The sequence below is a fragment of the Meriones unguiculatus genome, chromosome 11 (assembly GCF_030254825.1).
Source record: "Meriones unguiculatus strain TT.TT164.6M chromosome 11, Bangor_MerUng_6.1, whole genome shotgun sequence".
Classification (NCBI taxonomy): domain Eukaryota; kingdom Metazoa; phylum Chordata; class Mammalia; order Rodentia; family Muridae; genus Meriones; species Meriones unguiculatus.
Genome location: NC_083359.1, coordinates 99,641,297 through 99,663,486, shown reverse-complemented (window position 1 = coordinate 99,663,486; position 22,190 = coordinate 99,641,297). Strand labels below are relative to the sequence as shown.

General features: G+C 48.4%; 1 protein-coding gene across 3 annotated transcripts in view; it reads right to left on the bottom strand.

Moving 5' to 3' along the window:
* The window catches only part of Itpkb (inositol-trisphosphate 3-kinase B), an 88,149-nt gene that overhangs the window by 23,180 nt on the left and 42,779 nt on the right, over positions 1–22,190 (bottom strand). Inside the window, exon 1 of one of the 3 annotated variants that reach the window (XM_060364811.1) lies at positions 15,240–15,553. The exons of the other annotated variants lie outside the window; for them this stretch is intronic. Within the exon in view, the coding sequence (XP_060220794.1) occupies positions 15,240–15,281 (42 nt within the window). The 5' untranslated portion in view covers positions 15,282–15,553. Of the gene's footprint in view, positions 1–15,239; positions 15,554–22,190 lie in introns of those variants that run through there. 3 annotated transcript variants of the gene reach the window in all.

The window sequence follows — 22,190 nt, the reverse complement described above, 5'->3', positions numbered from 1 at the left end:
AGGGCTTTGGTTTGTGTTTAAAGCATGATAATGGGAGCTGGGGAGATGGCTAAAGTGTTTGTGAGACTGAGTTTGGATCTCTAGGCTGAATGTAAAAGCCAAGGGCAGATGCAAGTGCCGAGGGATGGAGGTGGACACCCAGAGCTCAGTGGTCAGTCACTCCAGCCAAAACAGCACACTGCAGATTCAGTAGAGTCTGTCTCAAAGACGAAGGTGGAAAAGCAAACGGACAGGCCACCCCAGCTTCAGCTTACCGCCACGCTGGTATACACACATACACACACCACAAACAAAAACATGTCAATAGCACAGACATCTGATAATCTAAAGATAAGAAAGGTACTGTGACTTCTACAATTCACAGTGATGGGATTTTTGTAACATTATGCTAGATTTTCCTCATCTAGCCAGGTATCTGTTGCTACAGGTGGAAAAACAAACAAACAAACAAACAAACAAACAAAAAACCTTTCAAATGAACTTGACTAAAAAGAGCTATTGACTAACTCAGAGAAAAGCAAGATCAACAATATGCAAAAAAGATGCATTTTCTTGAAATATGATGAATTTATAGACATCTCAAAACCAGAAACTGTAATGTTCCTTTCATTACTGCTACAAACCAATACTTAAGTAGAATACTTGCCAGTTTCCAAAAAAAGTAGTTGGCAAGTGTTTAATCCATTGATAACTCTGCCTTTAAAAATGTGCATGATTCTATACATACAATTCATAATAAAATTCTTCATATACATAAAATTAGCAGAGGCTTCACTTTCTGCATTCATTATGATTTATTCATTCATTAATTGCTGAACATAATTTTTGTCACTACAGAAATAATAAATTGTTGTTTTTGTTCTTTTTCAAAATATAGTTTTGGAGCCAGATATGCTAGAAACGCCACTTGTCACTTCCGACGAAAAAAGTTAGGAAAGGAAGGCGAGTCATCTGAAACAGCTAAACCCAAATCACCTCGGGCCAAGGAACACCAACCAGAAAGCGGCCAAGAACTCTGACTACCAAAATGTAAAACTGCCCAAGTGTCAAAAGCAAGAGTCAAATAAGCTGGAGAAAAACTTTTATAAAACACATTATGGTCAAAGGCTTAGATTCTGTACGTAAAGAACTCAAACAAAACTGCAAGATGCCAACAGACAACCTAGCAACCTAGGTATAGTCCAGCACATATACATGTGTGTATGCAATGAAAACAATACACCATTTGTCTATCAGATTATCAAAAGGTTAAAAAGAAAAGCACAGGTGAACTCTGCAAAGAAGGCTACAGTGGCACGCAGGCCAACACACCATGGAGACAGGCTCCCAAAATGCACACAACTTTCTGGAAAAATAAAAATAAAAAACAGCTCGGGAATAGGTTTCTAGGGCTCCAAGAGTGCCTCAACCTTTCATTTACTTATTTTTAACCTCTGGAGATCTACTTAAGGAAACACTCTAAAATATGGAAAAAGTTACAAACACAGAAATGTTAATGAAGCCATTGTTCCCAGTGACAATAGTTTTGAAAATAGCCCAGCCTCCAACAATGGAGGAATGGTTAAACAACGTGGGTACATCCGCACAGGATTTAACCGATCACTGACCTAACTGATCATTCTGTCTTCAACTACAGAGACTAAAAAAGTGACATGAAAGTTGTTGCTGTAATATTACGCTGGTGGAGGTGGGAAGGAGGCCAGGCCATAAAAATGTGCACAATTTGTTTCTTTTGGCAGTGCTGGCATTGACATCCAGGATCTTACATGTGCTAGAGACATGCTCTACCACTGAATTGCATGCAATGGCTCTAGATGGACTGGCTTTAAAAGGCCGCGAAGCCCTTGGTAAGAGTGGTTGTCTTAAGTACACATTTCTGCACTGTGCTCTTACACTGACCTTGATAAACTCTCTGACCCTTTGCTCTGATATTTCTTATATTCTAGCCTAGTGCATGCAAAGAGGCTGCCAAGTGTCCTCACACCCTTTCTTAGTATGATGGAATGTAAACTGACAGATTAATAAGCAATACAAGACAGGTTTGATGCCACACGGGTAGATCTCTGTGAGTGTAAGGCCAGCCTGGTCTAGACGGTGAGTTGCAGGCCAGCCAGGGTGACACAGTGAGAACCTGTCTCAATCAGAACTATGACCATCATGACCAACAGGGTCTGTGTTTATTTATGATGACAGCATTCCAGTGATAGGTTTTGGTTTACACATATGCATGTTTTTTTCCTGTATGTATTATGTATATTGTGTGCGTGCCTGGTGCCCTTGAAAGCCAGAAGAGAGTACCAAGTCCCTTGGAACTGGAGTTACAGGTGGTTATGAACTGTCATATTGTTGCTGAGAACTGAACCTGGGTCCTCAGTAAAATAAAAGCAAGTGCTCTCAACCACTAAGCCATCTGTCTGCCCCTACTTTGTTTACTCAGTTTCTATATAGCAGTTAGCTTATTTTTATAAGTTATATATATATATATACACACACACACATATATGTATACACACATACACAGAGAGAGAGAGAGAGATCACATGAGCAAACTGCAGCACTATCTTACCCAGTTCTTCCGTGCCTCTTCCTGTGTCTAATATGAGAACACAGTGCCCTTCAACAGAACCCTTCCTCTGAGAGACACCAAACTTCCTTTCCCTCTGTGTTGGTCCCACAATGTCAAGACCAAACCTGTTCTCTGCCTAGTACGACTGCTCTGCCATGACTTCGGGGAACTGCAGAAGCCTAGGAATATTGATGAGGGGCCAACATGATGGAAGACAGCTATAATAGCTTGGTGGGGGCCTTCTAAGTGTTAAAAGACAAGCCAGGAGGCTGGAGAAATGGCTGAGCAGTTAAGAGCACTCGCTGCTCTTGCAGAAGACTTGGGTTTAGTTCCCAGCACTCATATGGAGGCTCACACCATCTGTAACTCCAACTCGAAGGACCTGATGTCCTCTTTTGGCCTCTGAGGGCAGCAGGCCTCTGTGGACAGACATACCTGTAGGTAAACCCTTAGAAACATTAGAAAAATAAAATAAATCCTTAAAGAAAAAAAAATCAGTGAAAACAGCAGCAGCGATGACACAGATTGAAGAAAATCTTCAATAAGAACAGATGGACCCACTGAGAGCAGGGGCCATGATCTCAAACATGCTACAAGCATGATGCCTTAAGAAAGCACTAATTAAATGCTAACATAGTCATCCATTTATTGTCAAAAAAAAACAAAACAACAACAACCAAAAAAAAAAAAAAAAAAAAACCTTGTGTGTGCTGCTGCTCTAGGTCTGTGTCCCTACTTTAAAGCAGCTTCCATTCTAGGTCAAAGGAGAGCATACAAATAAATACTGCACTGGATGATGGAAGCATTCTGAAGATTGCTAGATGTAGGTATGGGGACAGGGAGTGGCCAGAGGGCCGGGGGGAGGGCTGTGTGCTCTTTGTAGCACCTTTTCTGCAGGGATCATGTAGCTGGGCCACGCATGGGTAGAAGGAAAGAAAATGAGGGTAAAGGCGACGTGCGTGAGCACGTCCTGAGGCTGGGTGTGCTGGGACAGAGTGCGGGGAGTGGGCTGAAACCAGTCAGTCCCTACAGAGATTTTCAGGCTGTTCTTTTGATGTAAGGCTTTATACAGGGTGGGAAGCCTCAATAAACTTTAAGCAGGCAATGTTCTAAATTGAACTGTTTCTGTGTAGAGTGGACCTGGGAAAAGCCAATGAGAAAGAGTGAAGACAGAAAAGATCAAATTTGAGGGGGTTGCAATTGTCCAAGTGAGAGAGAAACACACACACACACATATTTGAGACCCTCCATTGCTCCACATTAAGCAGAAAATATCTTTCAGTGTGTGGGAGGAGGCACAGCTCCTTTGAAGTCCCACTCCAACCAGAAGCTATGGTCCCTGTTGAGATAACGTTCCTACCGTCAACAGGGAAAGGGGACACGCCTCTGTGCCAGAGATCAGTCTGCCCACCAGCACCAGTGGGAACACCACACCGGGGGTACAGGGAAGAGTCCGGGTCTTGCCTCAGGAGAGGTGACCTTGATGATGGGTGCAGGTTCACCTGGCTAGTGTGACCCCCTCATTGTTTCTCCACAGCAGCTCCCAGGACGGCCATGAATTTGGACAGATCTGGGGGAACAGGATGGAGAGACCCTGCCTTGACTCCCATGCCCCAATTCTAGTCATTAAAAAACAAAGTAAAACCCCTTGCCACCCCCAGAATTGTGGTCTATCGGAGCCATTAACCTGTTAGTGAGCATGTGTAACATTGCAGCAGGCACACAAGGACACTCTTGTGCCATTTAAAACAGCTGGAACATGGTCCAAAGGTTCTACCCTGCTTAGGAGTGGGGATGGCTTAAGGAAAGCTAACACAAGGGACTCAGGGCCAACTGCAGCAACCAGGTGGTGGCACCAAAACCTAGCCTAGCCAAGTACCAACCTGTAGTCAACGTGATCATGAGAAAGTGTGCAATGCTGAGGTGTTTCTGAGGAAAATGCGGTGTGGGGCAGTACCCCATCCCGTGGGCAGGGGCTCCACACTGAAGAAAAGGAAAGAGAGCTGAGCACTAGCATTCCCCTCCCTCTGCTTTCTGACGGCGGCGGGAGTGCTGTGACCAACTGTCTCTCTCTCCCGCTGCCGTGACCTCCCCCATCCTTGAACTGTGAGCCAAAACAAACCTTCTCTTCCCTAAGCTGCTTCGGCCGGGTATTTTATCGTGACAACGAGAGGGTAACGAACACACCACTATAGTATTATCATAGTTCGCATGCTGTAGAACTAGGTATCATACGGAGTGTATAAATGTATCTACAGTACAGGCACACTATTGTACCAATACATGTCAACTCCCACACACACAAACCACATGCTATTTACATTTCTTGGCCTTTCCGCTTTTTTTTTTTTTTTTTTTTTTAATCTAACCACACAGAGTAGGAAGGCTGATGAGCGTGGATGTCTGCATCTGGATGTCTTGCAAATCTGTCAGGAGAGCGGTCGGAAACTCCCACCTATTCCTCAGAGAGCTCTTGGCCAATGAGGCTCCTTGCCCGTTATGTTCATTGTTCTGCTGAACACTGAAAAACGGTTAAGTGAAACACAAAGGGTGTCTTGACGTGCTTCCTCCTTGTTGGCTCAGCGACAGCGTGTGTAGGGGACAGGCGGGCTGGGATGTTTTACTGCCGTATGTTCCCCTGCTCCTCCAATTTCCACTTGACTCCAGTTGTCCAGGGGTGATTAGCAACGATCCACAGTTGTCTGCACAGAATTCCTCAGGCTTGAAAGCTCTAAGAAACGGGCTCTCTTCATCCCACACCAGCAAGTGACTTTTAAAGCAGGAACGTGTTTCTCAACTGTCTAAAGCTAACTTGACTCTTCCAGAGTCTCAGCCACTCTCTCCTACCCCTCGCCCACTTCCCATTTTGCCGTCCTTCGTCCTGTCCTTTTGCTCAGTACCTGCTGTTCTCCTCCGCTCCCACATTCAGAACAACTATTGTAGCATCTGCTCCAGTTCATTCTTGATGACGAGCCAAGGCTGTGACCTTCCTATTTACCCACACGCACTTGGCTGTACTGTTCCCCCAATAGCCAAGGACTCTGCAACACCGCTATGGTGACTCTTGCTTGTTCCCTCTCTACAGGGCAGAGGACAAGGCTGCTCAGGAGAGCTGCAGTTTGGGTTTGCTGTTTCCAAGGCCACTGCTGGGGACTGTCAAAACTCTACACCAAAAAAAAAAAAAAAAAAAAAAGAAGAAGAAGAAGAAGCCTGGAGCTCTCTCTGCAGCAGCTCACCCGCCCCTGGGTGCTGAGGAGGAAGGCGGCTGCTGTAACCCCAAGGGGAAATGCTTGCTTGACACAGGAAAATGGAACACTTCGCAGTTTCCATCAGCAGCCTGAGAGCAGAAGCCACACCTGGAAAGACTTGCACCAGAGCTCCCCCGGCCACAGTCACCCCAAACTCAGGCACAGACTGTATCACAGTCCACTTTTTTTTTTTTTTTCTTTCAGAAACGCTTCGGCCCTGGGAGAGAGCTCTCACTGTGACTTCCCTTATCATTGACAAGGAATGGCCAGGAGCCTCTGGGGAGCTGTGGGGAGGAGAAGGAAGGAGGTGAGGTGGCAATCTGGAGCGAACACTGAACACTGGTAGGTCAGCTGACCAACCAGAACTCCATCGCCTGCCTAGTCATCCCTAACTATGGAACTTGGGAAAACTTTTAGGTGCCCACTTCCTATGCACTGGCGGGAATCATTGCTGTTGGGCCTACATGACCATGTTGCTGTGAGAGCCACACAGGGTGGCAAACAGGTGGAGCTCTTGGGGCCTATACCTACTGGGTATCAACTCTGGCACATTAAAACCTGCCCAGAGCTTTTCCAAGTCCTGCTTTGGCTCCTAAGCCCTCCTCAGCTCCTCTCCACTCCAGCCTGGGTCACCCTCTGAGCACCACCTGAACTTCTGCAGAGAACAGCAAGTCTAAGAAGCAGAGGCGGGAGGAGCTAAACTGCCCAAGCCTCCCTCAGCCCTCCGCTCCCAGTCTCCACCATCCAAAGGCAGTCTTCATCCTCAGTAACTCAGTCGAATGAACATTTGGCTGCAGTCTAACGCCTTACACAGAGTCTTCAGACTCAGAACGACCTGCAGGGGGATTCCAATGTTTAAAGCAATCCAGAAAAAAACATAAGCACAGACACCCCATCCCATCTCGTTTCACTGTACAGGCTAAGTCTGGCACAGAGAGTCAGCCATCTTGGTTTCAATATTACTGGCAAATTCTAAGGAAACAAAGAGTGTCAGTTGGTCTAAACCACTACCCACAGGTCCTGACACTCCCAAGGCTCTTCTACGTTCTTTAAGACGATAGTTCAAAGGGATCTAGGGTCTCCGCCCTGCTGCTGCAGTTAGAGGTGGGGTTCTTTTGCCCTTTCCACATTGCTGGCCACCCCTCCCCCACCCTCCACTCCCACCATGGGGACTTTGAAAAGCAGATCAACCTTCTGACAACCTTGGCTTCCTCGTCTGCAAAATAGGGATAACAAGACAAGCCCTGCCCCATGCCAGGTTATTATGGAAGCCAAATGAGAAAACAGATGTGAAAGTGCTTTAGGAGCCACAAGGCACTCCGAGTTCAAGCTACTGAGATTCAGAAAACTGCCTTGAGAAGAGGATTTTATTCTGATTTGTTAAGGGATTTACGTCATAAAGGGAATTTGGGGGTCCTGGGCGGAATGGCCCTCATCTATAACCTCAGCATTCAGAAGGCTGATTCAGGAAGATGGTGAAGAGGGTCTAGCTTGATCTAGAGTGAGACTCCATCTCAAAAAAGCCAAAGTGGGTGGGGTGGAGAACCCACACTAGCCGCCCAGAAGTGTCCTTGATTTCTGAATCAGTTTCTCCAAGCAACACACTCAAGCGGCCTGTTGCTTCAGTCGCCATAAGCCTAACAGGGAGACGGAACTCTGTCCCTTTAATCCTTTCACGTATTTTGGGTTTTGAGCCCTGAAAAGAACACGGACAACCTTGCCCTGTCGCCTTCTAGATGAGGATTAAAGGTCATCTCCTGGAACCCTCCTCCCACCCTGGCGGCTGGCGCTGTGGGCGGCAGCACACCCTCTCCAGCTCTGCGTCGGGTTGAACGCCTAGAGCTATGTGGAATGCTGCTCAGCCAAGATCTCAAGGACAAAGACGTCCCCATCAACCTTCCTTCTGATGCCGTGACCCCCAGGAAGGGGACAGAAAGATTTTCCAGGGCGCACAAAGACTTATTCTGCTCACAAGGGTATTTACCGACCCAGCCTACTGTGCCAGGACTGGCGTGAAAGAGCTGGGACAGCGTCTGCCTCACCCCCTGGCAGATGCACCCTTCCCTATTATTAGCAACCCAGGCAAGATGCCATAGGGCTGGGGACACCCCTTTGTGTCAAGGGGAAGAAGGCAGGAGAAGGTACGTGTGCTGGAGAGAGAAGCAGGTGGAGCTGCCTGAGGCTTCCTCCGGAGAGCACAGAGCAGGGCGAGGTTTCCAACAGGCTCTCCTATTAGCTTGCTAACCTCAGACACACCTAAACCTCAAAGTTCACCCTGGATGTGGCTCCAGGTGTACCTCTGCGCTGCTAGGCCCAGCTCAGTCAGCCGAGGCAGCTGAGTATGGGGCTCCAACAGTAAAGCTGGAGAGGCCTAGCGAAAGAGTGAGCAGAAGATTGGAGAGGCCCTCCGTCCCTTCTTTGTGACACAGATGCCAGTTACTGTAGCCCTCTACTTTGTGTTACAGATGAGAAGCAATCTTGACGAGCTGAAGTAACTTGTCCATGGGAAGCGTGGATCAGAATGAGAGGCAGACAACTGTCACCTCTACACGCACACACACATCACTTGCTATAATGCAACCTATGAGAAGCCTATGCAACACCTATGCTTTTTATATTACACCTTTTATTAAAGAAAGAAAGAAAGGATGAGAGAAAAGGAATTCTTTTAAAAAGACGGTTGCTGGTCAATAGCGGGATGTAGATTTAGGTAGATCTGAAGAACTCCAGAACGTGCCTTCTGGTCATACTTGTCTGTCGGCTGTGGTATGAAAAGCATTCAGATAGGGAGGTTTTGTAAAGAAACCAACAAGTAAATGACACTTACTTACTAGCCAGGGCAGAGTGGCCCAGAGAAAGTCAAAGAAAATTCCACAGAAGTGTGCTACCAGGCACATCTGAGACAGAATCAGGGACACTATTTTACTGAGTGCTCGGAGACACTGGCCTCTGACTCCCTTGCAGAGGGCGGTAGATAGTGTTTGGCCAGCCCAGGGCAACCCAGGGCGATGGCTGAGCCCTAGCAGGAAGCTGAGTAGCCTAAAGTGGAAGAAAGGTCAGAAACTGGTCTCTAGACCACAGCTTAGCACTCGTTCTGGCCGAGTCTTCCCTAGTCCCGCGCAACTTCAAGTCAGCCTGTATCCGTGCCCACAGGTTTCTGTATCCGTATCGCGAGCTTGGGACATTGCCAATCAATAGGAAAAGTGTCTAGCAGTAAATGATTCCTCATGTTCACTATTATTATTATCATCACGGCCACCCTTGGTCTGGGAGAGGAAGGGTGAAGTCCATACTTGGTGGGGAAGGCTGCTGGGGGCTCAGTCCAAAGACTGAGGGCTGCTAAGCAAGCACTCTACCGCTGAGCTATACCACCCAGCTACCACCCAGCTCCAGCTACTTTTTTTTAATACTTTCAGTTGTTGTTATTTGCTGTTATGTTTTTGAAACTGTCTCACTTTGTGGCACACACACACACATACACACACACACAAAACCCAAAAACAAAACAAAACGAAAAAAAAAAAAAAACAGGGCTGAGCTAAGGCTTTGGTGGGGTTTGTTCACGGGAGCCTCACTCTGTTACCAGGAAGGTGGTTTCCTGTGTGTAGAGCTGAGGCCTCCCCAGAAGCACCCGCAGGTGTCAATCAATATACCCGAGGATAGAGAAAAGGGGCAGGCAGCCAGGACACAGGAAGTGGGGTACCCTGAGGGTAAGCCTGCATGGGAAAGGCTGTCTGTGGGAGTCCCTAGCCACTTTCCCCAGGGATCGCCGCTTTGGTCCCTTTCCAAAGCAGCATTCACTGCCTCTCAACGCCTGTTCGCTTCAATGGTAATCCTGCCATTTGTGAAAATTAAACTGTACGCACATTCCAAAGAAGACTATCTCTTTCCCCACGTGTCTCCTGAGTCCCCATCCCCTCCCTGCTTCTGCTCTCTTCCAAGTCTCGTAATTTATGCTCCCAGAATTTGGAGAAGAGGGGCTAATCTGGTCTCACAGTATGACAACTGCAAGCCAAAATACTGACATGTTGACGGGCTCAGCCTCCAAGAGGAAAATGAACCAAATTAGCCACATAAAAGCAGAAACAAGGGGTCTCTGAGATGCCGTGGATGGAATGGTTCTTGAGGAATATCCTTACTGTTCTACTCTCTCTCTCTCAACTGGTGTTTGGGTGGAAAGATAAGAGATGGACATTTTTCTTCCTCAGGGCAACTCAGGGCTAAATTTAAAACTGTATTAGAACGGCAATGAAAGCAAGCAATGCTTAGGGGAAAGCCTACCAAAGTAACTGCAAAGATTTTTATTTCGTTTTCTGAATTAACCAACAACAGACATGAACATTTAAAAAAACAAAACAAAACAAAACGTTAAGTGTTACTATTTTAAATCTCATTTCACAGGGAAGAGCCAAGAAAGCATGTCACTTCTGAAACCCTCCCTCACCAGTGTAAAAGGCCTCATTCTCGGCCGCAGAGAAAAATCTGAGAGGCATCCAGAGAACGCCAGGCAGGGGAGAAGGCGGGAATGTCTCCCTGGCCTCTTACTGAGCCTCGGAGGCCATCACCCCGGAGTCTGCACAGCCTTCGGGCGCTAGGGACCGCGCCAGGGTGGCTGTCCCATCCACCCCGAGGCTGGGGCCTGCGGGGACAGGGACTCCAGGGCTTGGCTCCACCCTGCTTTTCCATGACGCCACGCTCGGGGGCAGGGCCAAGGGTGTGAGAGGCGGGGCGCAGCGCCAGGAAAGGAGGGCGGAGCAGACCAAGGGGTGGGCAGGAAGGAGGGAGGGCCCGGCAGAGGAGGGAGGGGCGGAGCGGAACAGGGGAAGCCGGAGTTCCTACGGCCCTAAAAAAGCGCCAGGCTTCCTGAAATCGCCCGCACTGACTCTAAGTCGGTCTGGAGGGAGAGATGGGAGGTAGGAATGTCTGTGGCCACAAGTAGAAGGAACAGAAACCCGTCCCTTTTACGACCCGGAGAATGAATGCTAAAAAATCTGGGGACTTGGAAAGAAAAGCCACCGCTCCACAGTACAGAGAGGAAGGGTACTCTTTATAAAGAGTTTCCCAGCAAGGACAGGTACACAGAGCCGGGCGTCTGTGCAGCAATTTGTCCAGAATCGCGACTCAGTTTAGTTAACGCAAAAGCAAAGTCAGACAGTGGAAGTGATCTGAACTTCTGATGTCCTGGACACAATTTAAAGCGACTTTCTCTACCAAGAGGATTTATCCTGTCCCCTTGCCCTGAAGCCTTTGGACACAGCAGTGCCTATCCCTAGGGGTCAAACAAGGGAGAAAGTTCAAAGTGAACGCAAGACATCTCCACCCCACTCAGGGCGCTCAGGCTTTGTGAATAATGGGTGCAGCTGTGTTCTTTCATAGTGTCAAAAATTAAAAAAAAAGCTCCCTCAGATAACCAAGTGGCAATCCTCTGAGGCCAAGTCTCTGTGCCTGCCAGGTCCTTGAGAATCACTGAAATCTCCACTTGGGTGGGGGGTGGGAGTGTCACCTGTGTGGACATTTACCTGAGCGCCTTGCTCAACTTGTCTCCTCTAACCATGTCAAATCCAGTGATTTTTCAAAAAACTATCCTTGGGCAAGTAGCACACACACACTACTGCAGGCCCCTGGAGAGAACGCTGTTTTCTTCTTCTCTTGGGAACCACCGTCCCACTGTCATTACTGTGGATTAGCCATCGAGTCTGCTACTATAGACATTACAGAAGTGGTAATATACTTTGGGTTTATACTCCATACCTGTCATTACTCAGGAGAGCTTCCATTCACTCCCTGAGCTGGGACAGAGCTGGCGAGTCTAGAGACCCTGATGCAACCACAGCCCTAATCCAGCTTTAATTCGGCTTTCTGCAAAAATGCCCTCATCAAGGTAAAATATTTGATTCCAATATTAAATATAAGCTTTAAAGATCAATTTACAGCCTGGTGGTGGTGGTGGTAACACACGCCTGTAATCCCAGCACGCAGGAGGCACAGGCAGGTGAATCTCTGAGTTCGAGGCCAGCCTGGTCTACAGAGTGAGTTCCAGTACAGCCAAGGCTACACAGAGAAACCCTGTCTGAAAAAAAGAAAAAACAATTTACATATCTTTGCACAGTGCAGATTGGGAGCTGGGCTTTTTCCCTTTCCAGCTACAGCATTTACACGCCTCAGCCTGAGCACTGAAAAAGTGAGCAAAACAGGACCATTTATTGGTCATTTTAGCATCCTGAAGAAAGTGATTTGCAACTCTTGGGCAGTTGTCCCATGTCCCCCTCCTAAATAAGTGTCTTCCAGCAGGGCATGCTGGCACACATCTGTGATCTTAGCATTCAGGAGACAGGGGCGGCCTCATAGCAGCCCAAGATTATTCTCGGCTACATAACAAGTTTGAGACCAGGCTGCCCCTTTGCCTTGGAGCCCGCTGGACCCAGCAGGGCCTGTTTCTGGGACTATAGGTGTCTCAAAAAAAAAAAAAAAATCTGTATTCAAGAGCATCATAGACACCTATACTAGGACTCTTATGTCGCATACAGAACGAGGAGGCTATGGACAGTTGCAGAGCTATCTGGAAATGATGGGCTAAAAACCATCTCAGATTCCTGGAGGACCCCCCAGGCAGCTCCCATCTCCATGAGTAAGCACAGGGGAGGCTGCCAGCGAGGTGGTTCTTAACCTTGGCCGCACATCAGCATCACCCAGGACTTGTTGCCGGAGTCCCTCTCCCAGAGCGTCTGACCTAAGCAGCTTAGAATGCAGTCTGGCACCAGGACTCATGAAAGCTTCCAAAGTTTTTCCAAAATGCAGCTTAGGCCGGATCCACCTGGAGAGCGTTTAATCCGAGTGGTCCAAGAGGGCCGAGAAAGCCTAAGTATCAGTCAGCACGCAATCTGGTTCTTGGAAACAGGGACGACTCAAAGGCACTTGTGTGCATTCGGTGAAATGCAGGGGGGAAGAATTACTATACCCGTAATTTCCTGAGCCACTCAAGGTCCTCCATGAGCTACCTACGACCGTCAACAGGTAAACCGACCACAGAATTCACCGTGTTTCATAGGTGAAGAAAAGATGCAGTCGGCTGACAGCTCCCTTCAGAGGGACCCTTTAGAGATCCCTGTTTCCCTGGAAGCAGCCGCAGAAACTGAAAGTGGTGTGGGAAGCAGGCAGGGCAGCACCAAGCATCCAGGACGCCTCTCGCTTTTGTTCCCCACCCCAGGTCACTTGTAAATTCCGCTTGGGGAGAGGGTGTGTGTTTACCAGGACAGCCTGGCTGTCTCTGGCTTCATTTCCACCTCCCACGGTAGGTGGTGGACACATTATGCTATCGCAAAGAGTTCTGCAGACAGGTCTGTCTGCTCCAGCCCTTACACCCACCACCCGACTGCGCGACTCTGAGGGGAGCCAGGCCCCAGAGGAGCAGCTAGCCGGGCAACCAGCCCGATGTTCTTTACAAACTGACCCAAGAGGCAGACACTGGGACGCGGACAGGTATGTGTGGCAGAGAGGAGGGGGGAAAGAATCCTGACCTTGCAGCAATAATGGCTCCTGGTGCTGACACCACTATTACCTTTCCTCACCTCTCCTTTCCCTTTTAACATCTGTGGCACCGAGGAAGCGCTTTTGCGCATGTCATTTCCCCCGATGCTCAGAGCACCCCTATAAAGTGAGGATGGCACAGAGCTAAGACCAGCCCAGCTCACTAACGAGAAAACAGAAGCTCAAAGAGGACGGACTCGTTAGAGGCAGAACTAAGGCTTGAACCCATGTGTAAGAACCCACCTGCTCTACCATGCTGTGCGCCTTGCCTGTAAACCAATTAAAAAGCCTGAGGGCAGCTGCGAACGGGAGCCGAGGGACGGAGTGTAGGTGGGTATAGAGCTAATCCAAGCTCCAGTTACAGTCCCAACTCTAAAACTGAGCTGGACAACACATCACACTTTCCTGTCTTTCTTCATCTGAGAGAATGGCAAGGCCACCTGCCGGAGGACCAGAAGTCACAAAGGTCAACCACGGAGCACCTTTACAGTGTCTACGTCCACGGCACAGCCTTGATCTCCCCAATCACCTCTGTGTTAAAAGCAAGTCAGACGAGGGCCTCACACCCTCCAGGACCAGAGTTATAAATGGTTGTGAGTCACACTGTGGGTGCTGGGAAACTGAATGTGGGTCCTCTGAGAAACAAATGTTCCTCATCACTGTGACTCATCTTTTGCCAAACCCTTACTGGCCAGCCTGCCTGGCATGAGGCTTCCAGAAGGGAAAGGCTGGTCTATAAGCAGCAGTGGGCTGGCAGGCTCCATTACCTTGCCTACTTTCAAAGAGCATGCTTCTCTTGGTGTGGAGGAGGGGCATCAGCAGCTGCACCTCTTTCTAAATGTACAGCTATCCCGGCAGGCACACCTACAGCTGCAGTGTATGATAGCCCTGCCCTGGGAAGGGATCTACAAAACATCCCTTCCGCAGTAGAGGACACGAGAACAAGCCCTTGGGAAAACCAGCCACATCCCGGGAAGGGTCTTTGGAAAGAAGTACTGTCCAGTGGTTTCATTTGTTTTCATAAAGATGTGCTCACCCATCACGACAAGCTTTACAGATCAGAAAGCCAAGTGCTGATACCCCACAACTTCTTGGGGGCCCACAGGTAGGAACCAAGTCCAGTTCTGCCAGGGCCATGTGCTAACCCACATTTCCTGGTGCACAGCTCCTCCAACCTCTACTGTCCACACCCTCCAGCCAGCGTTTCCCAGTGTGAGGAAGGCTGGGAGGCACAGTCAGCTGGGTTTCAAGCCCTACATGGAAACTGGTAAAAATCAGTCACATTTCTTCCCCCCTCATGTTTGTTTTTTTTTTTTTTTTTTTTTTTTTTGTTCTATGATGTAGAACCTCTGGCCTCAAGTTAGTATCATACGATACATCAGCTTTCTGAGTTACCAGGACTACACTGGCATCTCTGTGAGCAGATTCTTTTCCCATTTAAAACCCGTGCTGATCTGATCCGAACCTGGCAGCATGCCTTTAATCCCAGCACTCGGGAGGCAGAGGCAGGTAGTTCTCTAAGAATTTCAGGCCACCCAAAGCCACACAGTCACAAACAAACAAACAAACAAACAAAGCCTGTGTAGCTGTTGAAAGCAAGATGACTCTTCCAGGTACCAGGAGGGAAATAGCCCTTCAGGACAGAGGCGGTGGGTCCCCATCACTGGGGTTATGCCTTTATGCCTAGATCTGTTGATATTCCTTTCAAAATCTGATATGTCCTCTTGTAACCATGTATTTTTTTTATTTTTATTTTTAAATTTTAAATAGCCTTGGAATGCCTCACTTCAAAATCTGGCCTGTGCTGGCATGAATGCTCAGTACCTGCTCTATAGCACATTGCCAGCCAGCTGGGCCCCACCCCTGCCCCTAGGTACTAGCAACACAGGTCCACTCACCATTTCCCAGTCCTGCCTCGTCCTCTCAGGTCTCTTGGCCATCGAGAACACAGGTTTCAATCTTTAATCCTGGTCCCTTCAGCAGCCGGCTACTGAAGTCCAACTCAACAGTGAAGAGCTGGCCCAGTGCTCCCCTCTTCCAGCTTTGGCAGGAAATCTACCAAGTCCTGGGACAGGCATAGCCCTCCCCGCCTGCCCACGACACCATGGCCCTGCCCTCCAGAGCAGCCTCTGCTCTCTGATCTGACCACCTCCACCTCCACCAGGCATGGATCTCGCCCAGCAGGAATGTTTAGCATGTAACAGGTGTTTAGCTCAATGTTTATAAAATGAACACACAGGTTAGCCGGTTAAAAGCCTGAAGACATGAGACAAGATTGAGTGTCTCTTACGTAAAATGCTTGGGCCCAGAAGTATGTTGGATTTCTCTTTTCTTTTTGCCTTCTGTTTTTTTAAAATTTGCATATACATAATGATATATGTATATGCATATACATTTCGAGATATGATATCTTAGAAATAGAACTCAAGTCTTAACTCGAAATTAATTTTTGTCTTATGTATGCTGTACCCACACAGCCTGGAGGTAATTTTATACAGCATTTTTTAGAGAGACTGTATTTGGACTACCACCCATTATATGAGGTCAGGTGTGGAATTTTCTACTTGCGATCAGTATTGTCAATGCCCAATTGTGGGATTGTGAATGTCTGGGGATCTGACCTATGCGCCCGCGCAGGAGAATTCTGCTTCCTTGGTCACGCAACTCTGGTGCCGGGGTGGGAAGCAACGCCGAGGAAGGTTGTTCTCTCGGCAGCATGGCAAGGAACAACACAAGGAGCTGCTGAGAGTGGGACAGGGTGGGAGCAGAGTATGGGAAGAGCAGGGCGGGGACAGAGATGTCAACAGGAGACACTGCAGAAGCCAACCCCAAGACTGACAAGGCAAGTTGCTGCAAGAAAGAGACTGGCCCACTCAGCACGGCAGATAAGCTCACAGACCCCACCCGACACACGCGACACTCGTCAGGGTAGCGCTGGAAGACAACCCAGGGAGAGCCGAGTGAGCCCGCTCGCATCCAAACTGCTTCTGTGCCCTGTGATGAAGTGCTAGAGGTGGGTGGGCAGGGGCCAGGCTACAAGGCACCTGTGCTTGCATCTGGATGGCCAAGGAACGGTTCCAGCACATTAACTGCTTACTAGACCTAAAGCCATTTCTAGACATGCCTGGCATTGATTAGAAAGGGGGATCTCAGTAAGTATCAAAGTGGGGAAACGGCACAGGGTTCCCGGAGATACTACCCGAAGACTCAGGTCCTCTTAAAAGTTTTGCAGTGGCGAAAGTTCAGAAGCCAAGCACCACGTGGGCCATCAAGGAAAGGAGGGAATTCGCAAAGGCCGGACCACTCAAGTGCCTTTAGGCTCAGTGGGGAAACTTGGGGGTCCTGCATTGTTCCTCCCCTCCCTCTGGGGCCCAACCTCCTCCAACCACAAGTAATAAGCTTCCACACAATCCAGGCATAGTACTACCTAAGGCCCAGTACAGACAGCCAGACTGTAGGCCGCACAGAACACCTACCACGAGCCCCCAGTCCAAACAGCAATCTTTTGTAAAATACGATGGGTAGCTGTGCATGACATCAGAAAAAGACAGCCCACAGTCTGAGTTGAGTGTGTGTCTCTGTTCCTCCTAAGTGTTAAGACTTAGATATAAGATGCCCCCCACCCACCCATCCGGGCTTGTGTGCTTGAATATAATGCTCCTTGGTTGGCGGTGCCATTTTTGGCAGGTTGTAGAACCATTTGGACATAGGCCCCAGCTGGCAGACAAAGGGCTACAAGGCTGTAGGGCTGGTTCCTACCTGAGTCCCTCTCTGCTTCCACATACACTGGGGTGAGAGGAGCCAATCCCATGCTTCCCTGCAGAGACGGGCTGTACCCTCTGCAATCTGAGCAAAGCAAATCCTTCCTCCATTGAGTTGCTCCCTTCAGATCCTTTATCATAGCACTGAGGAAAAGTAACAGGTAGGAATGTGGACTCCTCACAGCTGGCTTAGACAGCTATCGGGGAACAGCAATGTACAAGGTGGCCAAAGACATGGAGGGTGGGTGGCAATTCTGGAAGACTCAACAACCAAAGCCTGCTGGGACAGGGAAACCACGGTCTGAAAACTGCAGGCAGGGGAGTCAGCCTGGACCAGCATCCTGACTTATGGAGGAGGCAAGTCATTTGTTTTCTTGGGTTTCTAGTGTATTTGTAGACACTGAGCAAAAGGGGATACCAACGAAAAGGAAACTTTCTAAAGCGTCATCAACACTTAGGCTCAAATAAGTTCAGCATGAACCAAATAATAAGTTCCGGTCCAGAATAGTGAGGCCGCAACCGTGACGTAGGAAGCGTTGGGCAAAACTCTCTCAGGGTCAGGCTCCGTGGCTGCCATCTGAGGTGACCACTTGTCACCACCGACACTGAGGTCTTAGGGGGTGGCAGACAGGCCTGGGGTGCCGAGGATGCATGGCACACTCAGACCCTTTGTTCCTGATGCCAGCGGGGAGTTATACTCTGCCCCCATCCATGGAGAGTGACCATGGTGCCACCCACCACGAAAGAAGACAGCAAGCCTTGCGACGAAAGCTGGCCCTGCCTTTGCCAGCCTAAGCCGAGGAGGCTGGCGGGAGCTCAGGCCCAACAGCTCCAGGGTGCCAGTGCTCACGTGGAGGAGACTCATGCCCTCCGCCCTCCCTGGGACTCGCAGATGGGCCAACTGGGTACCAAGCTCCGGCAGGCTTGTCTGCGCCACGGTACAGCTCATTCACAAGAGTCCACTTCTGTGTGGCCTGTTGCAAGGGGGACGTAGATTAAAAAAAAAAAAAAAAAGCCTCTGAACTCTCCTAGGGTGTTCATGACCTCCACAGATGCCTGAGGGGTTCCCAACACCTTGGGGCCAGCCAAGAAAGCTTTCCAGCAGCTTTTCCCAAAAACGTTTCTTTTTTTGTATGTACTATTCATTCCCATTTTATGAGGCATAAGTAACATACCAGAGGCACTCACAGAGAACAGGTTTCTTGAGTTCTTAATTAACAGCCTCTTAACATTTCTTTGAAAGGTGTCTGTGTCTGTGTGGGTATTGGCATGTGGGGAAGCCAGAGGGCAACGTGCAGGAGTTGTTTCTCTCCTCCTACCACACAGATTCAGGGGATCTGAACTCAAGGTGTCAGGCCTGGTGGCAGTCACCCTTCCTGAACAGGGCGGCATGCTACTCCCTATTTATTTTTAAACTGGCACGTAAAAACTGATTTAATTGGAATCGTGTGGTATTGTGACACACGTGAACATAATATAATGTTTAAATCAGGTTAATTGTATCTCCCAAATGTTAATTATCGCCTAATGGTTAACTTAAAAAAAAAAACAAACCATCCCACTATCTTTTTGAAATGTACACTCCATTATTGTCATCCGTAATTTTCCCGATTTTTGTATATATGTGTGTGTGTGGGTGGGTACGCGCACGCGAGTGCATCTGTGAGTACGCACATACATGTATGAACAGGTGCATGTGTTCGGATACACACGGAGGCCACGGTCAGTATCAGGTGTCTTCCCCAATCCCTTTCCACCTTGTTATGTTCCTGAAGGTTTACTTGTATTGTTTTGAAATTGTGTATGTGTGTGTCTAGATGTGTACACTGAGTGACAGTGTCCACGGAGGCCTGAGATGTCAGAGCCCCTTGGAGCTGGGGCTACAGGCAGGTCTAAGCAACACGACAGGAATGCTGGGAACTGAACCTGGTCCCTTGGCGAGAGCAGTCTGTGCTCTTAAAGCTCTAAGTCATCTCTAAACCCAAGTTTTCTGGAGACAGGGTCTCTCGCTGAACCTTGATGATTTAGCTGGGCTGGCCAGCCAGCAGGGGCATGTGCCACACACAGCCACACGCAGACACATATAGCCACACATAGCCAAACATGGTCACATATAGCCATACATAGACACACACAGCCACATATAGCCACACATAGCCAAACATAGTCACATATAGCCACACACAGCTTTTTTTATGTGGGTGCTGAGGATCCAAACCCTGGACCTCATGCTTTTGTGGCAAACACTGTTACCAACTGAGCGAGCTCCCAGCCAGCCTTCCTTATTTTTAACAGAACAAACAAAAAAAAAAACAAACACCCAAACCTAAGCCAAACCAACCAAGCAACTAATCAAACAAATAAATGAAAACATCTGGAGAAAGCCTCCAAAGAGCCTATGGGGTTTTGTTGTTGTTTTGTTTTCAAACAAACAGTGGAAGCCTAAGCTAATAGCAAGTCTTGGGCACAAGCTCAAATAAAGGTGAAAAGAAAGGGCCCAAGATTCCTGATGGGTCACACTTCTGATGTTAGTCCTTCCAAAGTGACAAACCTGGGCAGTAGTATTACTGTGACTGAAGATCTCAACAGCCCCTGAGAATTCTGGGAAGGCAGCATAGGCCCTTTTCACTGCAGCTCCCTACATGTGACTGGTGTGAAGTTAGCTCTGGAAATCCAAAGCCTAAATAGACAGCATGCCCCAGGCGCCACACTACAGAGCCGTTCCCCGGGCCCAGTGTGGAACCCCTTGGCTCTGCTAGGACTGCCTTCCTGTTTAGAAGCATCACCCAGTATTCGGCTGCGCTGAGCACTAGCTGTAATGTGGGCCAGAAGGAGAAAAAGCAGATCTCCACCATCATGGCAACCACGCATGCATGAACTGACCGTCCAACTTGATGCTGACGAGGCTCATCACAGCAGCAGACTGCTCAGGGACCAGCTATGGCCACAGGGCTGCTGAGACCCTCCGATGTGCTACAGCTGCTTGCGAGGCCAAGGCAGGGTTCTGATGCGGCTAGAATGATCTTTGCCATTTACCTGTCCTTTGGCACCCAGCAACAATCCTTGTCCACTTCTGCCAGAGCCACAAGCCACCTACAGAGGCTGATATGACGCTCCTTGCTCAACCCAAATACAAGAGGACAGGGGAAGAGGTGATGGTAAGATCCCAAAGAATGGCTCCAACAATATACAAGCCCCGCCCCTACCCCACCATGAACACTTTAATCTAGTAGATTCCGCATCCCTGGCTTGGAACTGAGTTTTCTTCTGTGACCTCCTGGGAATTTTTAGCAGCTGATGATAAAAACAATCCTCTCCAAGGAGAGATGTTTAACTTCTCAAAAAATCCTAACGCCATTGGGATACATTCTCTTGCCAAGACATCTGACAACTGGCCTATTTTTAAAGGTCTAGCCAGTAATCTCTTAAAAGCACTCTACACACAGACAAATAGGGAGTGAACGACCAAAAAAGTAATGAGGCTAACATTAGGGTTTTGTTTAAAAAAAAAACAAAACAAAAAAACAAAAACAACAACAACAACAAAAACAGACTTTACCCATCCAAACAAGAATCTTTTCAAAGTTTTTCTAGGGGTGTTGTGTTTACTTAAAACCTCTCTGGAAAGTGTTGCCACAGAACAGTCTTTGCCCCGCTTCATGCTATGCGGGATAAAGTTAAGCGCCTTTGTGTGCCAGGCGCTGTGGTAGGCGTGGTGGAGGGCTCCTGTGGTAATTGAATAGGGTTTTCCTGGCAGGGTGAGGGGAGGAAAGGAGGACTCACACTAGAAGCCAGTACTGGGCAATCAACACATTTTGGTATGTTGCATTTAGTATACAACCCTCCAACCTTCTTAAAAAGGTGAGCACCAAGGACTGACAGAAATTAAAGTATCTTGGCCAAAAGCACACAAGCAGGAGACTGTGGTGCTCCTGCTGGGCTGGGGCTACGGGACGCCCATGTTGGTGCTCACCATACCAGGGTAGCGTCCTGAAGCTGGTGATCCAGGAGGGAGCCTGACTCAGAGGAGGCCCCAGCGGGAAACCTGACCCAGAGCTGGCCCAGTCCCCGTCCTACGTCAAGCACGCGCCTCCTGTTTACCTTTGCATCAAGCCTCTGACAGCACAGTGGGTAAGGAGTGTTTCTTCAGATATAAAACAGGGCTTTCACACTCCGACTATTTACGTCAGCCGAGAAAGACAGATGCTCAGGCACGTTCGCACGCCCGTGCTCACTCACACAGAGGACCGTCTGTCTGTTCAACTTGTCCACCTCACGAGAGGCCAGGACATCGGGTCTTCATCTCAACACGTCCTGACTGGCTTCTGACAATAGTTCAGACATGAAGCAGACCAAAAGTCCACTGACAGATGACTGTGTGGATGAAATGTGGCGCATACATACAAGGAAATATGATTCAGCCCTCCTAAAAAGGAAGGATTTGGAGCCAGACCTCAACCTGGTACTTCCAACTGCTTCAGAGGCTTAGGAAGAAAGAGTACAAATTCAAGGCTCTGCAGCAGAGTTCAAGGCCAGCCTGGGAAAATTACCACGACTCTGTCTCAAATAGTATGTAAAAGAGACCTGAGGGGATGGGTAGAGAGGGCTTCCTTAGCATCCTCAAGGTTCTAGGTTCAATGTCAAGGACTGAAAATAAATGGAGGAAGGAAGGAAAAAAAGAAAGGAAGGACAGAATTAATTGTGACACATGCTACAACTTAATGAACCTTGAGGACATAACGCTAAGTGAAAAAAGCTGGAGGCAAAGGGGAAAATATTGTGGGATTCCACTCCTGTCTGGAGCAGTAAAATTTACAAGCAGAAAGTAGAATGTAGCTGGCTGCAGATGAGGAAAAAGAATGGGGAGTTATTTTCCAAGGATACAATTTTGCTATTTAGTTTGATGCCTTGCTAGGGTAGAACCCAGGGCCTTAGACACCCTAGAAAAGTGCTCTTGCCACTGAGTTACACCTCCAACCCCTGGACCCTGCTGTGCAAGATTTAGATCCAGAAACAATGGTGGTGATGGTTGCACAATAATGTAAGTGTATTTAATGCTACTGAACTATACAGTTGAAAATCGCAATT